This window comes from Citrus sinensis, chromosome 6, assembly GCF_022201045.2.
Source record: "Citrus sinensis cultivar Valencia sweet orange chromosome 6, DVS_A1.0, whole genome shotgun sequence".
Taxonomy (NCBI): domain Eukaryota; kingdom Viridiplantae; phylum Streptophyta; class Magnoliopsida; order Sapindales; family Rutaceae; genus Citrus; species Citrus sinensis.
This window is the reverse complement of record NC_068561.1, coordinates 1,099,659-1,123,950: the sequence shown is the minus strand read 5'-3', so window position 1 is coordinate 1,123,950 and position 24,292 is coordinate 1,099,659. Positions and strand designations below refer to the sequence as shown.

Here is a 24,292-nt window from a genome sequence, read left to right as displayed (position 1 = left end):
TTTAATGTAGATCCAAATATTATATTCGGGGGGTTGAATTTATAGCGATCACAGTAAATAACTCAGGATTTAATGGTGCTGTTGAGTTTGCAGAGGCAGAAGCAATCAGATTTGAAGCCCAAGTTGCAATTGCCTTTGATGACGCAGTCAGAAACTATGAAAATGATAAAGGGCAATGAAAGCAACTCTAAAGAGATCTTTTGGTCAGTTTTCGAAATTCAAGGGGTGATAATAATATTGTAATTGTCCAGCTTATAGAATAGCTAAACTGTGTCCAATTACATATATGGTCAACTATTTGCTGCAATATTGATCAAGGGTATACATAGATTACAAATGTATAATTTCTAGTTCTAGGAAATATGTGTTGCCACAGTACGCCCTCTCTAAAAATATATTTCACCTTCTAAGAAAGTTCAACTTTCCTATACAATATGCAAAAAGAAAAGCAAGAACAAGAGGGTAGATAATAAGAACGGCAGCCGTAATCGGCAAGCGATCATGGTGAAACCCAAAATAATCTTCTAAGAAGGAAGACAATGATTTTGTTTCACCAAATACAATAATTTCCTTGTCAATATCTCCATATTGTGAAGTAATTATACCATTTAAAGCCCAAGAGGTAGGCATCATATAATACAACCAAATCCACCAATTGGGAATTTTCTGCAGAAAATTAAATATCAAAGTTAATATTCAAAACATTTTGCTAATTATATATATACTCATAGATACACATAAATGTAGTGGCTTACCGGTCCAGGAATCAAAAATCCAGAAAAGAGGTTGAATAATGTATAGAAAACTGTGGATAGAATTGACGCAATCATGAAATTTGGCGTCAATGACACTAGTAGCATTCCCAGATAATTGTAAAACATCATTGTACAAAACATCGCATAGAAATTCCAGAAAACCTTATATGCTGAACCATAATATCCGATCATTGGATAACTGATGATCACATATGCAAGTGCTTGAATAAGTAAATAAGGAATCTCAACTGTCACCTACAAAATCAGTATGCATATCTAAATAAGAAAAATTATCAATAAAAAGAGCACATTACAAGATTCTTTGTGAGTTGAACAAAAAGCCAACATAAAGAATGAAGTAAAATTCATATGTACCTGTGCAAGTGCATAAGCCCATGGAGAGTACATCCCAGCAAATCCTTCACGATACATAACAGTTCTCTCCCTCGCAACATTTGGTATAACTGATGAACAATTGTTTATCCCCAAGAATACCACAGCCAAGTATAATGAACCCACTATATTGTTTATCCCCAACAATGTGATGGGATAGAAACGATACATAAATTTCTACTGCTGATGTGTAGACAAACCATGACAGGTTATCACTAAAGATATGAAGCTAAATGCCCTTCTAAGGTCATACAGAGGAGCAATTGAAAGTCAAAGCATAACCTGTTGATCGAAAGTGCTCAATAAACATTGACGAGGAGCAAGGTCTAATATAAAATATTTAAAAGAACCAAAATGCAGAGAACCCCTGGCACTATTTAACAGAAAATAGTACTTTTTTCCTTGATAAATATATATTTAGCAATGTACTTACATCTTCTGTCCTTGTTCCCAAAAAAGTACACCAAAAAGTAAAGATGATGTAGTCGTGTGCATTATACGCGTTAAATTGTATGAAGGACTTCTCCAGTAAGACAAATGGAGCTTCCACAAGCAAGATTTAAATTGTCCCCAACCATTGCGTGAAAAGCGAGTTGGAAAATGCAGATCTCTTGAACCAGGGGGCGGAGTATTCAATTGCTTTACAAGTTCTTTGTTGTTCCTACAAGCAGTGCAATATCGCCAAATGCAAAAGGCTTAAGTGATTGTCATCCAAGCATACTAACTGCAACACAAGCAAATGAAATTCTACTATTATAGAAATCTGATATTTACCCTCAGTTCTGTGGAAAGGAGATGTTCTCTAACTAAAAGCAAATCTTTCATATCAAAGATTGGCTGCATTATTACTATTGATGAATAGATATACACACACTGCCAACTGGTTGTTAAAATCCTCTTTTGTTGTTCATGAGCATAACAATTAAAAAAATTTATGGCTAGCCTTCTCCAGAGTAATTATAATTTTGTGGTAGTAACACATTCCGAAACTACAACAAAATCTAAGACCCTTTTTTAATTGAACTTACTCATATAAAGCAGATTCCCTGTATATTTGAGAAAAATCTACACCAAGTTCAGCTTCAGCAGATGTGGAAGTGACTTCTAATATCCATGTTGCTGGGTTATAATTTTTTCTAATCTTTGGCACTCCAGAGATACCCTGTCAGTAAAAGTTGTTTAGTCGTCGGTTTTAAATAAAAAATAAAAAATTTGCAAGAACTAACCTCGAAGTGCTCTATGACTTGACTTGAATGCTTTCCTAAAGGTCCACAGTAGATGATGCGCCCACCAATTTTCAAGAGGATCAGCTGAAGATCCAGATAAAATGTTTGTATCAATTCATCGAAACGAGAGTAACTAGATTGTTCAAGCTAAACTAAATCTCTTTCCCCATAAGAAAAGTGACTTGATACGCCAAAACTTGACCATCGAGTATAAAAGTATTGCCAGAATGAAACCAGCATCAACGTTTCACAATCAAATTCTAGTTTTACATTTATATAATAAAGCAAGCTAAAATTGTTTTACCTTATCAAATGCTTCAAATATATCAATACTTGGTTGGTGGATAGTGCATACAATTGTTCTTCCTGTATCAACCACATTTTTCACAGCTCGCATGACAATTGCTGCTGCTCGTGCATCAAGACCAGTTGTAGGTTCATCCATAAAAATTATAGAGGGATTGGCTACAAGTTTGACAGCTATAGTAAGCCGCTTACGTTGCTCAGTTGATAGACCATTAACACCAGGTATGCCAACTAAGGAATCCTTAATTCCATCAAGCTCAATGGTCTCAAGGACTTCATTCACAAATTCCTATTGGAACATGCCATAGAAGCATTAAATATTCATCATCTGAAACCTAAAGCAATCAGTGAACATTAGAGCTACAGAATCTTACAGCTTTAGTTTTTGAGTTGATCTCAGGAGCAAGACGTAGCCAAGCAGAAAATATTACAGATTCTTCGACAGTGATTTGAGGAGAATGTATGTCTGTTTGTTCACAATAACCTGAAACTCTAGCAAATGTTTCTTGAACCTTAGGATACCCACCAATTTTTATTTCCCCCTCAATATAGCCAGTTGTCTTTCTTCCTGCGAGAACATCTAGCAGAGTTGTTTTTCCAGCTCCACTAACACCCATTAATGCTGTTAGAACACCTGGCCTCAATGAGCCTGTAACATCATAAAGGAGTCGAAGTTTCTTCTCAGTAAATCCCCGCTCTCTCATTTCCTAATACCAAGGGGGGGCAAATTAAAGTCTGTAAAAAGTCTATCTAATGCCTGTAAATGTGCTGCATTGTCCAAGATTATAAACATCACAAGAATGGATAATAAGATTACCAAAGGGGTGTCAATATAGTATTTCAGGTCCTGAAATGCTAGTGTCAAGGGCTCAAAAGGTAAGACCATCTTGCCTGTTGATTAAGATAAGGCATTAGTTGAAATTATGAAGAATGTAAAACATTAAAATGGAAAAAAAAATATGGAAATTGCATTAACCTTTATAAGATTCTTTATTAGTCATAGGAGTACTCCTAGAATGCTCTTTCACAATTTCACCAGAAGTGGAATCTTCACTTACTCGCATCTCGGAAAACTTTTCAAGTGAAATCATGGCACGAGATGACCCAGAAGCTGTATTTGTATCAACTTAGGTACACAAACATAATTAATCTCAAGTTGATACAGGATTACTACAAAGAAGAACTTACTCTTCAAGAAAGTTAAGGCCAAGGTAAAGCCAATGTTAAGAAGTAAGGCAAAGCCAAACAATGCACCAAGTGATATCCAGAAAAGATATCCATCAAAGTTTAGTCCACGGCTTTCAAGTATTTCTTGCCCTATTGTAGTGTTTGTGGGCAGCATCTACAACATAATAAGAAACAAAATTACTTTCTACAAACATTAATAAATAATAAATATCATATGGCAATATGATAAGTTTTGCCAAAACATGAAGTAATAGGAGAAACTTCTCTACCAAGAGTTCTGCACAATGTTGTATTGATTAGCTTAACCAAAAAACTTCTGCTATAAGACACAATACCTTTTGCCACCGAGGAGCAAGAAATTCATTCAAAGAGAGCCCTATCTCCCCATATGTAACAGGAGAAATCCAAAAGCCCCACTTCAACCACACTGGCATCGAGACTGCAACCAATAATCACCATAAGTTTAACAGGCTGATCTGATGATTCTAAAATCAAATTAGAGAAGGTATAAATTGATTTACGTTTCGAGATAACGAAACCCCCAAACAATAACACCAACAGTATCGCAAAACTTCCGGCAGTCATAGCAGCAACCACAGTTTGGAAGACTGATGCCACAAATCGGAACATAGATATTGATGTAAAGTGCACAGCAAAAAGTAGAATGAATTGGCGGAAGAACCTAAAAGACATGAACTATTCTTTATGAGAGGTTTGTATAACGGGATTTAGTGCACCAATAAACACAAAGCTTTCCGCCTTCTCAAATGAAACTCACCTCCAGACCTCTGGGCTGTATCCAATGACATAATAAGTAAGACATGTCCAAGCCAGAGCTTCAACTAAAGAAAGAGGAACTTTCAAAATAGTGGCTGGAATCGCATACGCCCAAGCTGGGTAAAAGCACAACTCTTTCTGTTTATAGAAAACAGCAAGTCTTTGAATCGTCATAGACAACTCAGGAATGCCATCAACAAGAAGAATGACGAGTGCAAAGTACAAGGAACCCATGTAGTAATTTGCATCGAAAACATCAATTTCCATCCGAGTCCGCAGAAAAACAGTCATAGCCATTATTGCAACAATAATAAGCTGCAACAAAAAGATTGTCCACATATTTCAATTTTCTCAGGCCCTTCAATCTAAGAAAGAAAAGATAAGCAGAAATCAAAAGAAGGGGAGAAACAGAGAACAACTGGATAAAGGATTTAAAACTAAAAATGATAACCTGAGTTGTTTTGAAAATATAGAGAAATGAATTTCTCCTCATGAGAAGAAGTTCCCTTGACATGCAAGCCTTGAATAGCTCCCATCTAGAAAGAGAATATACACTAAAGGAAATTGCATTCTTGTGGCTTTTTGATTTATCAGATGCCACTAAAAGTTCCTCATCAAGCTTTTTAACAAGAGGAGATTCCTTGAATTTCTTAGAGAACATATCTACTGAAAAGTAACTGTAGGGAAGTTCAGTATGGAGCCAGTATTGTGCCTGATCTTTTCTGGACAAAACCTGAAAAATAGCAGATCAAATTATGAAAGTACTAAAATTTCAGCATGAAAATGAGAACATTTTAAGCTGCAATGCACTTACCTCCTGCAGAAGTCAGCAACCCCTTTCCTTTCAGGACACCTAAAGCCACAATCCTCAAAAAAAGCTAGGACATGATCCCGGGGTCCATGATACACAATCTTTCCTTCGGCCATTAAAATGATGTCATCAAAGAGATCAAAGGTTTCTGGTGCTGGTTGAAGAAGTGAAATCAATGCAGTAGAATCTGTTACATGCACCAGCTGCTGAATACAAGCAATGATCTGATATGCGGTGGAACTATCTAAACCATTAGTTATTTCATCCATAAATAGTGCCTTTGTTGGTCCGACAATCATCTCTCCTACAGATTCAATGGAAAATTGAACCTTATTAGCTCATCAATGCTGATTATAGCTCTTTAAGTTAATATAGAAATTGTATCCCAAGTGGATGATAATCTGTTGAACCTGTAGTAAGCCTCTTCTTCTGACCTCCAGAGATGCCTCTTCTCATGGCATCTCCTACCATTGTGTCAGCACAGACATCAAGTCCAAGGATCTGAAAAGGCGCAGCGACAATGTACAGACGAACTAATAAAGCATTTGCATAGATACAGATCAATTAGAGCTCGGAAAAAGAGAATTACTTTCAATATATAATCTGTTCGAAGGGTTCTTTTTACTCCTTTGGCAGAAATTGCCTGTTTCAAAAAAATGGTTAAGAACACTGTAATGATTACATCAAATGGCACACACAACTATATTGTACAGAAAAAGATCTTTACAACTGATGCATTCAATGCCAGATATAATTTTTATAATTTTGCTATACCAACGGGATTCAAAAAATGGACCAAAAATACACCAAGATGTAAAAGACCTTCATGTAGGTGTCTATATCTGGATCGGGAATAATCCCTGCTTCCTTCTCCCTTCTACTGAGCTCCATCATAATCTCTGCATAGGCAAAACATTCATATTAATTTAGTTATCATTATTTTTAGCGCTGGTAAGATGGCTACAAGTGCAATCACATACCTTCTCGGCTTCCAACACCCTGACAACGGGCAGAAAAGTCAACAGTTTCCCTCACAGTCATTTCAGCTATGTGAAGGTCATTTTGGCTTATATAAGCTGAAGTTTTCTGGGGGACAAACTCTTCTAGCTTGTGTCCATTATAGGAAAGTTCCCCAGTCACCTTTTGGAGAAAAGAAAAAGATATTACGAGCCACAAATAAGACAGAGTGCCATGAACTTACTAAATCCTAATAATCAAAATCTGTTGCAGTATTATCTTAAGTTTTTCTTCTATATTATAGTTTTCTGGAGATTCAAATTTTAAGTTACAAATTCAAGCCTGCTTGCATTTCATTTACTCTAGATTATCAGAGGTAAATAGGCATGACAAAGCATCAAGAAAGTTTGGAACCTTGAGAGATGGATCAAGATTTCCTGAGAGAGCCTTTAAAAGGGAGCTCTTGCCACATCCTGGGGGGCCAAGCAGAAGAGTCATCCTGCAAAAAATGCAAGCTTATTTTTACTATTGCCAAAGGGCTTGAAATTTAAATGAAAATTTTCTTCCAGAAAGCAGGCTTTATTTATAACTTTTGAAGTCAAACCAAAAAAAAAAAGTCTCTGCTGTTAGAAAGAATCAGGAAATGAAAATGCTCTAAAGCATACATCAACCTGAATATAGGCAAACAAAAATTGGTGGGCATAACAAATGATTAACCGAGCAAAATCCACAAATTACCACATGACTTCAGGAGAAAAAATTTTGGAGTAATGGATTAGCTACACTGTTAAAATACTGCACAGCCATCAGATATTATATTGCTTCCATAAGTAGGATATATAAACAAATTCTTACAAGCAAGGTAAATGCATGCGAACACCAAAGCACAAGAAGAAATAGAACTTGAAATACATCAAGAGGATGTAAAATGGTGAAACAATCAGCAAGGTTGACCCTAAAAGGTTTTTGGTTTAATGAATTGAGTTGAGTAGACTGATAAATTCTCTGTGTACCTTCCAGGCTTCAAGATGCCACTAACACGATTAAGAATGTTTATCTTCGCTTCAAGTGACTAGTATCCTGAAAGCTTTGGCAAGACCTGTAAAGCAAGTTTCAACTGGTATCAAATCATTTCTAAGACTAGTAAGCTACAAATAAAAAAGACCCTTTATGTGGACTCAATACTCTCAATCTGATTTATATAGAAAAACCAGACCAGAAATATATTATATACAACCCTTAAATAAAGACCGAAAATTCTGGTAAGTATTTTCTGAAAGATGAAGAAACTTACAGAAATCATGCCTTTAAAAGAATTCCATAGAGTTGGGAGAGGCTTTCCATGAACAACCTCACACTTGGCTTCCACGCACAAATTTTTATATCTCACCTCTATAGTGGGCAATTTAACGCCAACTCTGCAGAATTGAATTCAGGTTATCCAACAAAATGATGCATTTATGCCGTTGCAGACACAAGAAGAGAAATGTAGGCACCAAACCAACTTTGAATTGGAAAGTAAAATGAAGATATATGTGGAGGACTCTCGCTTATGATGTGACTCAGTAATGTAAGATGATTCTTCGAATCTATGTCTCTGCATACTTTTGCAAATTCATGTAGAAAGATTCATACACATAATTAGTTATAAAAGGCTTACTTGTCCATTCTTTTCCTGATTTTCCGCAACAACTGAAGATTGTCATGCTCAATGTGTTTGATAAGCTTCTCAATGAATACATGCCGTTCAAGTGCTCCAAGCTTGGTAACATCAATCACATGTTTTCCTTGATTATCAACCAGGTTTCTATTGCCGTTTACATCAAACAAAGATGCTTTCAACCGGTCATAAGTAGGTAATCTCTCAATTTCAGCCCACTGCAAGGCATTTTCAACATCAGTATCTTCCCTCCTTGAGCTTATTGCAGAGCTACTTCTGAAACTTGATGTCTGAAGCCTGAATGATGATCTTAGGCTTCTTCCTATCTCAGCCAACTCAATTCTCACCGACTCTATCTCATCAGTACCAATCATCTGAGCCATGTTTACAGATTTGGAAGCCTCAAAATTTAAAAACTAAAAGGCTGGGGGGAGATTTTTATATATACATTTGTAAGCTTATGCTTAAAACACATTATGAGATTCAGCAAGGCTATGCATTATCCGTATACTTAGTATACAAGGAAGTTGAAAATTTAATTGAAGACAAAAGAATTACGGCTCCACAAGTGACAAGAGAATCTAGGGAGTCTCACACAAATTTGACCATCTAAAGTGAGAGTATGTGTGACAAAAGAAAGTGAGTGTATGTGTGACAATTGTTGATCAATCTCAATCCAAAGATTAAAATAAAAATTCTACAGGTATAATTTCAACTTACAATGCAGATAGTGACTTTATTATTCATTCAATGCATACCTCCAATAAAATAAGCTAAGGTCAATGTTCATTATTAAATATATGTCAAGTATTAAGGCCTTTGTTTATTCATGTTTTATATATATATACACCTCTCCATTCTCAGGTCAAACACGCAACTTTTTACTTTCCTGCACAGCAACATACATAGCTGCAGAGTCTCTTTGTTGTTGAAATGGATCAAGATATAAAACATATGAGCACAAATTTTCAGGGACAATCTCCAAGTTCAAAGGAAGAAATTAATGGCAATGAAATAATCATGATACGAGATATGATTCATATAAACACAACCCAGAAGCATGCATAAGTTTAATAATTTATACACATCAATCTACACTATGCTTCAAACTGAAAAACCAGGGGCACCATTTTTCAGTTCAGGTAACACTTTGGAAACAGTTCATGATATACACCATTGTTTTGAGTTTTGGACTCAAATATGATATTCATAATAGCAATAGTTCCAATCTTGCCCATCCCTAGAAGATCAAAGTCAACCATAATCTGCAAAAAATAATTCTGTTTCATTGGTCTCAAAAACAGAAATAAAAAAAAAAAAAAATCAAACAAGTAGGATCACAAGCCGAAGTCAGATACAACGTAACAGCAGAAATTGCTCCAATAAACCTGCTACAAATATATTAAAACTAGAGCAGTTGTCGTCATTGCTGATTACAGAATTTGAAGTATGCTTAATTGACACGATTCCTTTGTACATCCATGTCATAACAAGATAATTTAATCAAGCATGATAAATGCCTTGACATCCAAGAAATTTACAGACAGAAATGTGAAAGGGAGGGCATGAGAGAATCAGCATGATACAGCGCTGAATTCCCTCGTGGCTTATTTCATATTGCTTTCAGCATGAAGAACACTAACAAATTATCAATTTCGCATAAGCTTCTGTGTCGCAAACTTCTTAAGTCGTCGACACAATGACAGTGAAATCTGATAAGTGCATGAAGGCAATCAAGGTGACAATAACCACATTAACAATCAAGGCCGTTTGACAATGACGATGAAATCATATCCATGAACCCAATTGGCGAACGTGACAAAATTATGCACTTGTTGTTTAACTAAAATACAAATAATTAAACCAGTAGTTTGACGAAATGATGAATTACATCATCCCTCATGTAATGTTTCCAAATATCTGCATAGTCCATAGGACACGCTGTGACCATCTCAATGTTGGATTAACAATTTTGACTATGATGCATGACATGAACAGAAGAAGAGGAAAAGCTGACTTAGAAATGATGGTAACAATTTTTTGGGTGACATGGAACGCAAGAAACAAGATGCTATTCCAAGGGAAAAGAGAAAACCCCCAGGTGCTTGTTGCCAAAGCTGAAGCCGTAACTGAAGCTTACACAAGAGTTAAACAACCAAGTGATGCACGCAAGGAAAATCAGCAGGTGATGCTTACTCAAACGTGGAGTCCCCCCCAAAATGGATATGCCAAAGTTAATGTGGATGCAGCTACCAACTCCGAATCAAACCTTGCAGGGCTGGGAGCTATTATTAGAGATGAGAACAGGAAGGTGATAGCAGCTGCAATTAAAGTCTCAAAATTCTTTAGAGATGTTTCTTTTGCTGAGGCAGAAGCCATAGAACGGGGCATGCAGATTGCTAGAGATGCACATGTACGCGCTTTGATTGTAGAATCAGAACTTAATAAACAACAGGTAGGGTAGCAGAACCGAGATTTATTGGGTACTTTCAGAAATCCAAAACTTTTTGTTTTTTTTTTTTTTATAAGAAATTAAAACCTTCATTCATTTAGAGACTGAAGAAGATACAAAATGTTCTCTGGGAAAGTTCGTCATAATCAAAGGCTGATTTAGCTAAAAGGTGGGCATGGGCATTACAAATCCTTGGGATATACTGAATTCTAATTTTACCAAGCTCTTTAGCTAGATCTTGGACCTCCGAAATCACCCAGAAAACCTCAGTTCTACTGCCTGCCTTGCTGTTATGAAGGTTTGAAACAGTTTGAGAGTCAGTTTCCACTATAATTGAAGACACCCCCAAAGTTTTAGCTAACTGCAACCCCCATTCTACAGCCTCAGCCTCCGCAAAAGTTACATCCTCATGAAACTGTAATGTCTTTACTGCAGCTGCTACAAACTTCCCAGTTGAATCTCTAGCAACAACTCCCAAACCTCCTGATTGTTGGTTGTTGAATTGTGGGGAATAGCAAATGTAGAGAAATACAACAATAATGGTGGAATTTTATTATGTAAAGTAATATATTTATAACTAACTCTATATATAGGAAGAAACTGCAGAAATTTTGTGTGCTTCAAGGCACGTTACAAATGTCGCTTTCCTTAAGACGTTATTTACCTCCACCAATTGAGTGATGCACATAGGTTAAGCAAATACGCCTCCAAGATACAATGAAGCACTTGTTTGTTTGCTTGAGTTGTGCATCGACGAAAACAAACCAGAATACTCTTGAATGTTGCAAGCCTGCCAAGAAACAATATATTGTTCCTGCAGAAAACAATATATTGGAATGTGAATGCATAAAAGAAATGAGTGTTTTGTGTTGAAATTCGTACTAGAAAGGAATGCTAAGAAAAGAGTGGTGTATGATCATTCATTTCATGTCCAAATGGCTTAAACATGACCCCTATTTATAGATATACTTGTGCCCCCTCATTTGGGTTGTCATCTTTCATGATACCCCTTCATTCATGGCCATTGGATCTAGATTTGATTTTAATCAATGGTCCAAATTGAATCATCACCATTTCAAATGAAATGTCACCATGAAATGATGCATCTCTAAGTGAAATGTTGTCATGAAAAGTTACATCATTTAGTAAAAAGATACATTTTCTACAAGACACAATTAAATGGACATGTCCTTACAACAAGACATCATTTAATTAGACATGTCTTTAGTGAATGGTACATTTTCTATAAGGCACAATTAATAAGACATGTCTTTACCATAAGACACATTTATTTTGAAAATGTTCCAACAATCCCCCACCATTTTCAAAATAAATGAATTTTGAAAAATTATCTTGCACAGGCTTGGAAAACTTATGCATAGATGAAGGTGTCTTTTGGACTTGAACCTTCACTTAGTGACAATACATCAAAGTTAATCAAGGTGACATGGTAGGCAAGCTTTGAACCAGCGACCTTAATCGACTAACCGGATATATCTCACACATAAGTTTTCAAATTCTCAAGTATTCCTTAGCCGACACGTGGATTGGCCCTGTGTCTATATCCTGTTTTCATGAGCGCTTTAGTAACCAGCCAAGTTACATAGGAAGCGGCACCACCTCCTACACTCACATAGGTAGACTTATCTAGAATGTCCCTGGACTAAAACATTTATAAGTCCATTAAAAGCTAAGTAGCTTAACATTTCCCATATGTTACAGGTATCAAGCACTAACCTTTGGGACGCATCTAAAAATATTATAGTGCTTGCTATCACAACATATGATGTACTTTTGCTCATTGAACCCAAGATCTTGATATTTCAAGTGTTGGGTTGAGTTTCCATCATTGGTGATAAGATGATGTTGGCTTCAGTCCCATCCCCTTAGAAGTTTTAAATACAATATCCCTTGAAAGGCCTTTAGTTAAAGGGTCTGCCAAATTTTGGCATGATTTCACAAAGTCAATTGTGATTACTCCATCTGTAAGTAATTGTCTTACATAACTATGTCTTAGACCAATGTGCCTAAACTTTCCATTATAGATTTGACTATATGCTCTTGATAAAGTTGCCTCACTATCACAGTGAATAGATACAGGAGGCATTGGTTTAGGCCAAATAGGAATTTCTATAAGCAAATTCCTTAACCATTCAACTTCCTTGCAACATGAAGCCAACGCTACAAATTCTGCAGCCATGGTGGAGTCTGCTATACAAGTTTGCTTCTTTGAGCCCCATGAAATAGCTCCTCCACCAAGATTAAAAATCCAACCACTTGTGGATGTATGATCATCTCGATCAGTAATCCAACTAGCATCCGAAAATCCTTCCAAAACTGAAGGATATCCAGTGTAGTATATACCATAATCCATTGTATGTTTTAAATATTTTAGAATTCTGTACACTGCTTGCCAGTGTGCTTGGCTTGGATTACTAGTATATCTACTGAGCTTTCCAACAGCGAAAGTAATATCAGACCTAGTACATGTCATCGCATACATAAGACACCCAATAATACGTGCATATTCTAATTGAGATACTGATCTGCCAGTGTTAGGATACAGTCTTATGATTGAATCAAAAGGTGTTGACACAGACTTACAATCATAATAATTAAATTTCTTTAAAATTTTCTCAATATAATGTGATTGGGTCAATACTAAGCCATTCTCATTTTTTATAATTTTAATCCCCAAAATCACATCAGCAAGTCCCATGTCTTTCATATCAAAATTAGATGACAATAATAATTTAGTGAGTTCAATGCTCTCACTATCAGTACCAAAAATTAACATGTCATCTACATATAAACAAATAATCACACCTTTATTTCCATTGAATCTGCTATAGACACATTTATCAGATTCATGAATATTAAATCCATTTGAGACAATCACTTTGTCAAACTTTTCGTGCCACTGCTTTGGAGCTTGTTTAAGACCATATAAAGACTTGACTAGTTTACAAACTTTATGTTCTTGTCCTGGCATAACAAACCCTTCTAGTTGTTTCATGTAAATTTCCTCATCTAATTCTCCATTTAAGAAAGCTGTTTTTACATCCATTTGATGGATTTCAAATTGATAAATTGAAGCCAAAGCAATCAAGACTCTAATAATAGCAATTCTTGCAACAGGTGCATAAGTATCAAAATAATCAAGGCCTTCTTTTTGTGTAAAGCCTTTTGCTACTAGTCTTACTTTAAATCTTTCAATTGTTCCATCAACTTTCTTCTTCTTTTTGAAAATTCATTTACAACCTATAGGATTAGAGCCAGGTGGTAAATCAACTAATTTCCAAGTCTTATTACCCACAATAGAGTCTATTTCATCATTAATGGCCTCTGTCCAAAAAGCAACATCTTGAGACTTCATTGCCTCTTCATAGGTGAGGGGATCAGACTCTATAGTAGATGTGATCATGGTCTGTTTTGATTGTGAGTCTCTTGTCCCTTCAACTAAATAGACTATAAAATCTGGTCCAAAAGATTTTATAGTCCTTATTCTTTTACTTCTTCTCAAATGATTTTGCTCATTATTAGCATCACGCTTTTGACCAATTTCTATTTGTTTATCATTCTCTTGAGAATCAATACTTTTTGGTATAGTGGAAAATCTATTTTCATAGAATATTGCATCTCTAGATTCCACTATAGTATTGATCTCAACAAAGCTATTAGGTTCTGTTACAAGAAACCTATAAGCTTTATTATGCTCAGCATATCCCAAGAATATGCATTCAATGCCCCTTTCTCCTAATTTCTTTATCTTAGGTTTTGGTAGTCTTACAATGGCTCGACAACCCCAAACTCTTAGATAAGAAAGATTAGGCTTTCTCTTTTTCAATAGTTCATATGGGGTCACCTTTGTTTTCTTATTAGGCACTCTATTTAAGATATGACATGCAGTTAAAATAGCTTCACCCCAAAAACCTTTACCAAGCCCAGCATTAAAAAGCATAGCATTAACCATTTCTATTAATGTCTTATTTTTCCTTTCAGCTATGCCATTTTGTTGTGGAGTATATGCAGTGCTAGTTTCATGTACAATGCCAACAGATTCACAAAATTCAGAAAAAGCATATTCACCTCCTTTATCACTTTTAAGGCATTTAATTTTAGTGTCACAAAAATTCTCAACTTCATTTTTATAAGTTATAAATTTTTCTAACACTTGATCTTTAGAATGTAATAAATACACATAGCAATATTTTGAAAAATCATCAAAAAATGTTACAAAATATTTTTTACCACCTTTAGAAGGATTACTATGCATATCACACACATCGCTATGAATTAAATGCAATAAAGAAGATGTTTTTTCAATTTTTGGAAAAGGAGATCTTGTGATTTTAGTCTGTGCACATACTTTACATTTTTCATGCATATCATTTTCATGCTTAGGAATTAACTCTAAATTAGCCATATCATGCAATCTTCTAATATTCACATGTCCTAAACGATTATGACACAAAGATAATGAATCAACCATATAAGTAGAAGAAACATTCATATTATTGATATTGAGTTTAAACATTCCTTCATACATGTATCATTTCCCAACAAAGGTACCACCCTTAGATAATATAAATTTGTTTGACTCAAAAACAAGTTTGAAGCCAAACTTATTAAGAAGGCTACCAGATACAAGGTTTTTCCTAACTTCAGGAACATGATAAACATCAGTAAGAGTTAAAGTTTTTCTAGAAGTAAACTCTAGTTGCACATTGCCTTTTCCTTTAACTATTGCAGTGGAGGAATTTCCCATGTAAAGAACACTTTCATCATCCATTGCTTTATAAGATTTGAAAAGGCTATGATTCTTGCATACATGCGTAGTTGCACCAGAATCTATCCACCATGCATTATCATCTTCAAGAGCATTAATCTCAGATATCATGGCCACAAAATTTGTGTTCGAAACTTCCTTTTGTTTCTTCAGAAGTCGACAATCTCTTTTGAAGTGACCAGGTTTTCCGCAGTGGTGGCATGTACCCTTCTTTTTCTTCTTATTGTTTTGATTCTCTTTGGAATCAAACTTTCTCTTTTGATTATTCTTAGGGTGATTAGAATGTTTAAACTCCTTCCCTTCCTCTACGACATTAATTTTAGAGGATGTAGAAGTCTGATCCTCAAAACTATTAAGCTTGAGTTCCTCTTCAATACGAAAACTTTGGCCTAAGCCATCCAGACTAATTTCCTCTTTGTTATGTTTAAGACTTTTCTTATAGTCTTTCCAAGAGGGAGGAAGTTTATCAATAATTGAAGAGACAATAATTGACTCATCCATTTTCATGTTATGTTGGTTGAATTGATCAAGAATATGCAAAATCTCATTATATTGTTCAACCACAAGTCTATTATCAACCATTCTATAATTAAAAATTTTAGAAGCCAAGAATTTCTTACTTGTTGCATCCTCCATCATGTACTTAGCCTCTAATGAGTCTCATATCTCTTCGCGGGAGAGGAATGCTAACTATTTGATCTGCATCTTCCTTTCGAAAATGATGGTACACTTTAGTCAATTCCAGCTTTGATTATTGTTAATCAGTTCAGAAACCACAGCATCATAGGGAAGGGTTGGGATAGAAATTGGTCTGAATGTTGTTGGTCTTGGGATCCAATTGCTACTGTAAATCTGCACTTTATTTCCTGAACCGATCCTCCATCTATATCCCTTCTGGATTACAAGTCTCCCCCATAGAATACTTTTCCAGATGTAAGAATGATTGGACCCCAGTTTTGTCTGCAAGAAATCAGAATTTCTAAAATATCTTGCTTGCAAAACTCGAGCCATTAATGAATCTGGAAATTAAAGAATCCTCCACCCTTGCTTAGCTACCAATGCATGATTAAAGCACGAGAATTCTTTAAACCCCATTCCTCCTCTGCATTTTGCTTTGCTGAGCCTCTCACACCTTGCCCAATGAATGCCTTTCCGATCATTCTTGAATCCCCACCAAAATTTAGCTATAACTTTCTGGATATCATCACAAAGTCCCTGAGGAATTTTGAATACACTCATGGCATAAGTTGGAACCGCTTGGGCTATGGCTTTGATAAGGACCTCCTTGCCACCTTTGGAGAAATGCTTGTGCTGCCAACTTGAAACTTTGTTTATCACCCTAAGCTTTATATCGTTGAAGAAGTTCATTTTGTTTCTTCCGATCATGGATGGTAACCCAAGGTACTTCTCATGTCTAGATACAACATTCAAGTGAAAAATTTCTTTAATCGCAGCCACTCGGTCAGCCTTGGTATTACCACTGAAAAACATTGAAGATTTGTCTAGGTTGAATAACTGGCCAGAAGCAGTGGTGTAGCAATCAAAGATTGTTTTAAGATGCTTGCAGTCAGCAATGGTTGCCTTTGTGAAGATCAAGCTGTCGTCAGCGAACAGCAGATGGGATACTAAGATATTGTTTCCAAACCTCAATCCATGTATGAGGTTTTGATTTTCAGCCTGCATCAATAATCTAGAAAACACCTCAGTACACAAAATAAAGAGATAAGGGGACAATGGGCATCCTTGTCTAAGCCCTCGTTGAGGTTTTATCCACCCTTTAGCAGCCCCATTAATAAGAACAGAGAAAGATGTGGTGGTGATACATCTCATTATTAGATCAACCCAGCATAAAGAAAAGCCTAATCTGAGCATTGTAGTTTTTACAAAGGACCATTCAACTCGATCATAAGCTTTACTTATATCTAATTTTAGAGCCACAAATCCATTTTTCTTTCCCTTGCTATGCCTAATTTTGTGAAGACACTCATACCCAATGATCACATTGTCCGTTATAAGCCTATTGAGGATAATAAATGCACTTTGGGAGGGGGATATAATTTGGTGAAGAATTTCCTTAAGTCTATTTGCAATGGTTTTTGCCACAATCCTATAAATTACATTACAAAGATTTATAGGTCTATACTCAGCCACTTTCTTTGGTTTCTCCAGCTTAGGAATAAGAGCAAGATATATGTGATTTAGTGGAGCAATGTTACCTTGTTCGTTGAGAATGTGGAGGCATGTGTTGATAACTCCTTCACGGACCAGCTTCCAGTGCTTTTGGAAAAAGACTGCCGGCAGTCCATCCGGGCCAGGGGCTTTGGTGGGACACATCTGTGATAATGTTGTTATTATCTCCTCTTCAGTGAAAGGTTGTTGAAGATCTTCATTCATCTCTTCCGTGACCTTTGGAACCAGATCAGCTAAGGTAGCCTCAATTTGAGCTTGCGAGGGATTCGATGACTTGAAGAGCTTGTTAAAAAAACCACAAAATTCCTTCTCTACTTCTCTTTCCTCCTCAGTCCAGCTGCCTCGTTCAATTTCAATTCCTCTAATTTTGTTTTTCCTTCTTCTTGATGATGCTTTTAAGTGGAAAAACTTGGTGTTCTTATCTCCCTCCTTCAGCCAATCCGCTCTCGATCTCTGCTTCCAGTATATCTCCTCATCAGCCAAACTTTTATCAATTTGCTTCTCAATCTTTCTTATTTCAGCTCCATCTACATAGGGTATATTACTCTATCTAGCCATCTGTAACTCATTTGTTAATGACTTTAGCTGTTTTGTTCTCTCACCAAACTCTTCCCTGCTCCAAATTCTGAGCCATTGTCATCTTGGTTGATTTTTTAAACAATTGTACCGGGTTCCCATCAATCCACACCCCTTGCATACTCCACTCATGCTCGATTATTTTCTTGCAAGCATCATACGAGCTCCACATATCCTCATAATGAATTCTCCGTATGCCTTTTCTTCTACTGTTTACTTCAATACCCATCTCCTCCACTTCCATTATCACTGGGCTATGATCTGAGCTCCATGACTCTAAATTAGTAGATGCCAAATCATGAAATCGATTGCCCCATTCAGAGTTGCACAAAAACCTATCTAGTCTCTCCTCTATGAAGTTTGGCCCATATCTTCGGTTTGACCATGTAAAAATTCTTCCTTTGCACCCCAGGTCAATTAAACCACATTCTTGGATTGCATCTCTAAATTCGAACATCATATTTACATCTCTATTATTCCCTCCTTTCTTCTCATGCAAGTGCAATATTTCATTAAAATCACCAAAGCATAGCCACAGTAAGGGAGATAAGTTTGCTAACCGTTTCATCAATGTCCATGTGTGCCTCTTTTGAGTTGTTTCTGGATGCCCGTACACCCATGTGCATCTCCAATTTTGCCCTCCTTCATTACAAATCTCGGCATCTATATGATGTTGACTGTAAGAGGCTATATTTATGGCTATATCAGAACTCCAGAGCATCGCTAATCCCCCTCCTAACCCATTCCTACCAACTGTAAAGCAATTCTCAAATTTCAACTCAGCACGAACAGCATCCATTTGCATAGGCCGCATCTTAGTCTCACATAAGAAAACAATTTGTGGCCTATGTGTTTGGAGAATATATTTGAGTGACGCCCGGGGATTCTCCAAACCCCAGACGTTCCAGCTGAGGATTTTCATGGCTGTCGGCGGGGCTGGCTACCAGCCTCCGCCGTTAACTCATTGATAGTTGTCTTAGTCACCTCCATTTCTTCCATGTCTTGTGTTTCTAGCCTGGAGCTAAGCTCTGTTGGGGAGAAATTTTCACTCTGCATTGCTTCCATCCTCATCTGGCTGTCTATTTTTTATTTTTTGGCTTTTGGACTTAACTTTCCTGCTTCTTGCATGTGCCTTTTCTTGGCAATTTAACCCATTTTATTTTCATCTTTAGTGCAATTATCCCTTGCCAAATGCTTCCATCTCCTTATTTTGGGCATCTCCATAATTGTTCACGTTTCCTCTTCTACCCATTCCCTCATTGAAGCTGATTGGGCTTTGTTGACTAAGCCCGTTGATCCTAACTTTTGGATGTCTTCTGCATTTTCACCTTCCCGCCAGTTTTCTCCCGCTTTTTTGTCCACATCAACATCTCTTTCTTGCCAGCTGTTGTGATTTGATCTTTACACCCAAGTGGTTGCTGCATCGATTTTTCCCCTTTTAATGTTAATTGTTTATCCAACTCCGCCGGCACGTGGCTTTTGCTTATTGGTACTGCGGACTCGCCCGTTTCAATTTGGATTGCTTCTGACCCGGTTTCTGTAGTTGAGTTGGGTTGCCTCTGAGTTTGGTTCTGGTTCCTCAGATCATCTTGTTGCCCATTCTCCTTCATCCTTGTATTATTGCTTCTGTTCCACCTATCTTTAGACTTGTTATGGTTGAGACGTTTGGACACTGTAACAGCCTTCATCCATGGATCAAAAGCAAAGTTTTCCTATTTCTAAGTTTTGTATTTGACACATTCTCTGAACTGATGGCCGATGATTCCACAACAAAAGCAAAAGTCTGGTAATCTCTCATATGTAACTGGCATTGGGACTTTTTCTTCCCCCTCTAATTCGAGAAAGATAATCTTCTTTAAAGGCTTTGCAACGTCCACTCTAATTCGGACTCTAGCAATCTCCCCAATACATTCCCCATCTTCGTTTGTCTCTACTTCCTCTACACTACCAATAATATCTCCCAGTCTTGAAATTGCTTCTGTATTCATGGCCATAATTGGTATGTTAAGAATCTGGACCCAAAAGGAAACGTGGGTGAATGCTTGCTTTGTAATGTTTCCTATTCCTTCTGGCTCTGTAAGGACTATCAAAGCCTTATTAAAATGCCAAGGCTCGCCGGCTAGCACCCTTCTTTTATCAGCTTCTAAAGCAAATTTGAACATGAACACATTTTCTCCCAGACTCTCAACTCTCACCCCTCGTACTGTTCTCCACACTTGGTGAATCATTGATCTGAGCCCTTCAATATTTACTCCCCTTGTGGTTAGAATTTTTCCAACTAAACATCCTGCAATAATTTCTGCACCTTTTGTCTTCATCTTGCCGACAAAAGACACTTTGTCTTCTTCTTCTCCTTCTAATATGTAAGGAGAAGAAGATAATCTTCTCCTTCTAACAAAAGCAAAAGTCTGGTAATCTCTCATACGTAACTGGCATTGGGACTTTTTCTTCCCCCTCTGATTCGAGAAAGATAATCTTCTTTAAAGGCTTTGCAACGTCCACTCTAATTCGGACTCTAGCAATCTCCCCAATACATTCCCCATCTTCGTTTGTCTCTACTTCCTCTACACTACCAATAATATCTCCTAGTCTTGAAATTGCTTCTGTATTCATGGCCATAATTGGTATGTTAAGAATCTGGACCCAAAAGAAAACATGGGTGAATGCTTGCTTTGTAATGTTTCCTATTCCTTCTGGCTCTGTAAGGACTATCAAAGCCTTATTAAAATGCCAAGGCCCGCCGGCTAGCACCCTTCTTTTATCAACTTCTAAAGCAAATTTGAACATGAACACATTTTCTCCCAGACTCTCAACTCTCACCCCTCGTACTGTTCTCCACACTTGGTGAATCATTGATCTGAGCCCTTCAATATTTACTCCCCTTGTGGTTAGAATTTTTCCAACTAAACATCCTGCAATAATTTCTGCACCTTTTGTCTTCATCTTGCCGACAAAAGACACTTTGTCTTCTTCTTCTCCTTCTAATATGTAAGGAGAAGAAGATAATCTTCTCCTTCTAACAAAAGCAAAAGTCTGGTAATCTCTCATACGTAACTGGCATTGGGACTTTTTCTTCCCCCTCTGATTCGAGAAAGATAATCTTCTTTAAAGGCTTTGCAACGTCCACTCTAATTCGGACTCTAGCAATCTCCCCAATACATTCCCCATCTTCGTTTGTCTCTACTTCCTCTACACTACCAATAATATCTCCTAGTCTTGAAATTGCTTCTGTATTCATGGCCATAATTGGTATGTTAAGAATCTGGACCCAAAAGAAAACATGGGTGAATGCTTGCTTTGTAATGTTTCCTATTCCTTCTGGCTCTGTAAGGACTATCAAAGCCTTATTAAAATGCCAAGGCCCGCCGGCTAGCACCCTTCTTTTATCAACTTCTAAAGCAAATTTGAACATGAACACATTTTCTCCCAGACTCTCAACTCTCACCCCTCGTACTGTTCTCCACACTTGGTGAATCATTGATCTGAGCCCTTCAATATTTACTCCCCTTGTGGTTAGAATTTTTCCAACTAAACATCCTACAATAATTTCTGCACCTTTTGTCTTCATCTTGCCAACAAAAGACACTTTGTCTTCTTCTTCTCCTTCTAAAGGAATGGCACTACACTTTTTTATGAGTTCCTCTATTTCCATAGTGGTTCCCTAATGAATAAATTTTCTCACCAACCCCTTTAGTGTTTTCTTAGCTTTTTACACCCTCTGCTTAGCTTTAACTAATCAACAAGAAACTTTAAAGAGAACCTTCTACTTTAGACTTTCCAGTACACCAAAGAAACACCCACTCACTCAGCTAGGGGTGACAGGATCGAGCCACTCGGACCCCATTACTCTTTCATTCTAAGTTCTCTTTCTAGAGAAAGAGAATCTCGAAGAAAGACTCTCCCTTGTACATATACTTAATTAAATAGTTCCAGAAATCCAAAACTTAATGAAATAATTTAAACAAGTTAACATCAAGTATACCCATAGATCTTGCAATGTCATTGCCTATTCTCTAACTAAACTAGATTTAGAAAAATGCGAAACTGTTGTATGGATGAGTTCATACCCTTCACATTTGATGTACATTTTTTCTTCCTTAAATTAATAGAATCTTCTTTTTTAAAAAAAAGTTGGATTAACAAATTAATAAAAGACTATTTTACCCTTTATAGTAATAAAAGAACAAACAACCCATTACCAATCACAACTAACTAAACATAAGGGTAAAGACTTCCTAGCAGTACACTTCCTTCTAAGCTTTCAACAATCTCTTTCTTCTTTCTTTTTTTCTTTTTTCTTTTTTTTTCTCTATCACATGAATTGTCAGAGATTCAATCATCTAAGCACTTTACTTTTTCTTTTTTTAGGCAATGGTCCAATTTAATTCATATATTATAATTAGAATTTAATTAGGACTCACTTATATTAATAATACTACAACATAACTCAGAATTCATTATAAATTTAAAAGGATATTGCAGCTCTACTCACAAAGTAGTGGGAGAGAAATCAACCCTCACCTAATTATGGGTTCCCACAGCGCAGCTGCCCCAAACGCTCGCTATATATATAATTCACCTATAAAGGGGTATTGCAGCTCTACTCACAAAGTAGTTTGGATTTAGAATTTTGCATGGTCTAGGCCGAGTAATCCACCTATAAAGGTTGTTTCAAGAGCCGAAACCTTTCTCTCTTTCGCAACATAAATAATGGTTTTTGTTACCGTTTGCTTACTAGACATGCACATAATTTAATCTCTTAAATTGGAGAAAAACTTACGTAGGGCAAGTACACCACCTACTGAAGTTATTGAAGACCTACCATTTAGGCTCCGTTTGATACAGCTTATTAAATAGAGCTTATAACAGTAGAGCTTATAGCAGTAGAGCTTATACCAATAGAGCTTTTGGACAAAAAGTCATTGGGTGTTTGGTTGTCAATAAAAAAAATACTTTTAAATCATTAAACTATGTGATATTTTTTTTATTATATATTTTTAGAAAAGCTCTATAACCTCTATTCCCAAAAGCTCAAATTTTGGGCTTTTACTAGTAGAGGTAAATTAGCTTATTTAAGCTAAAAAATCTCTACTAAAAAAATAACCAAACACTATAAAAAATTTTAAAAAGTGCTTATACGATTAAATAAGCACTTATGGCTCTTAAATAAGCCATACCAAACAGGCACTTAGCATGTTTGATGGGTCATATAGTGAGACCCATAAATTAAATAATATATTTTTATATATTTTTAAATAAAAAATTTATGAGTCCTACCGCGAGATTCATTGGACCTGTCAAAAGATAGGCTCTTAATGGATAGGTGCACTACCTCAATAGGCTAAGGTGGTATGCTTGCGCCGTAAAACTTTCCCTCCCTATCTCGTTGGTGTCCAGAATCCTAAAAGCTAGATACTTCAAAATGAGTCATTTTTTCAGCACAAAATTTGGTTTACAATCTTGGTTTATCTGAAGGAGTTTATTGTACATTTGGCACATTGGTGTTGCAAAAAATTGAATAAGGTAGAGGATGGGTAGAGGTAATAAAGCATTTACCTATGTTAGCAGCTGGATAGCTTCCTCTTTAAGCCTTCCTTTGAACTCAAATGGAAAAGTTTTCATTGATGGTGATAATTAGCTGTCAGATAAGAACTCTGGAAGTGCTAATAGTTCTGCTAACCGTTCATCGTAGTGGAATTATCTTTAGTCAATGAATGTCCTACCTGTTTTTCGAAACTACCACCAAAATAAAAAAATTTATGAAATAAACAATTTGTAAAAAAATTATTGAACCCTACTTTTATTAAAATTTATGAAATAAGCAATTTTTAACATTTAAACTGCATTCTCAAACAGGCCTAAGAAGTCAATTTAGATTACCCCTCCAGAAAATTAGTAAAAGCTAAATGCACATGCAGCTCTTAGCGAGTGAAACGAACTTGGCAGGTCTAGGGGCAGTTGTTACACTTCCGGGGGGGTTGAATACAAGTCTGGCACAATACAATACTCAAGCTCTAATGGTGATGTTGAGCTTGCAGAAGCAGAAGCAATCAGATTTGAAGTTCAAGCTGCTATTGCCTTTGATGATGATAGAGTCGGATGCTGCGAAAATGTTGTAAATTTGACAAAGGGCAATGAAAGCAGCTCTGAAGAGACCTTTTGGGCAATTTTAGAAATTCAAGAGGATGATATTCTAATTTGATCAGCTTGAA

The 24,292-nt window shown here is 36.4% G+C and overlaps 1 protein-coding gene across 1 annotated transcript; it reads right to left on the bottom strand.

The window, feature by feature from the left end:
• Positions 1-157: 157 nt before the first annotated feature.
• LOC102631376 (pleiotropic drug resistance protein 3-like) lies at positions 158-10,106 on the bottom strand. Its single transcript, XM_025100283.2, is given in 24 exon segments — positions 158-666; positions 756-1,010; positions 1,131-1,280; positions 1,560-1,809; positions 2,177-2,310; positions 2,375-2,458; positions 2,679-2,969; positions 3,055-3,387; positions 3,498-3,571; positions 3,657-3,791; positions 3,869-4,022; positions 4,204-4,307; positions 4,390-4,550; positions 4,647-4,960; positions 5,097-5,378; positions 5,456-5,760; positions 5,867-5,957; positions 6,046-6,099; positions 6,279-6,355; positions 6,437-6,596; positions 6,828-6,912; positions 7,427-7,512; positions 7,708-7,831; positions 8,074-10,106. Coding segments are annotated over 24 exon segments (4,353 nt in total). The 5' UTR covers positions 8,457-10,106; the 3' UTR covers positions 158-399.
• Positions 10,107-24,292: the final 14,186 nt, after the last annotated feature.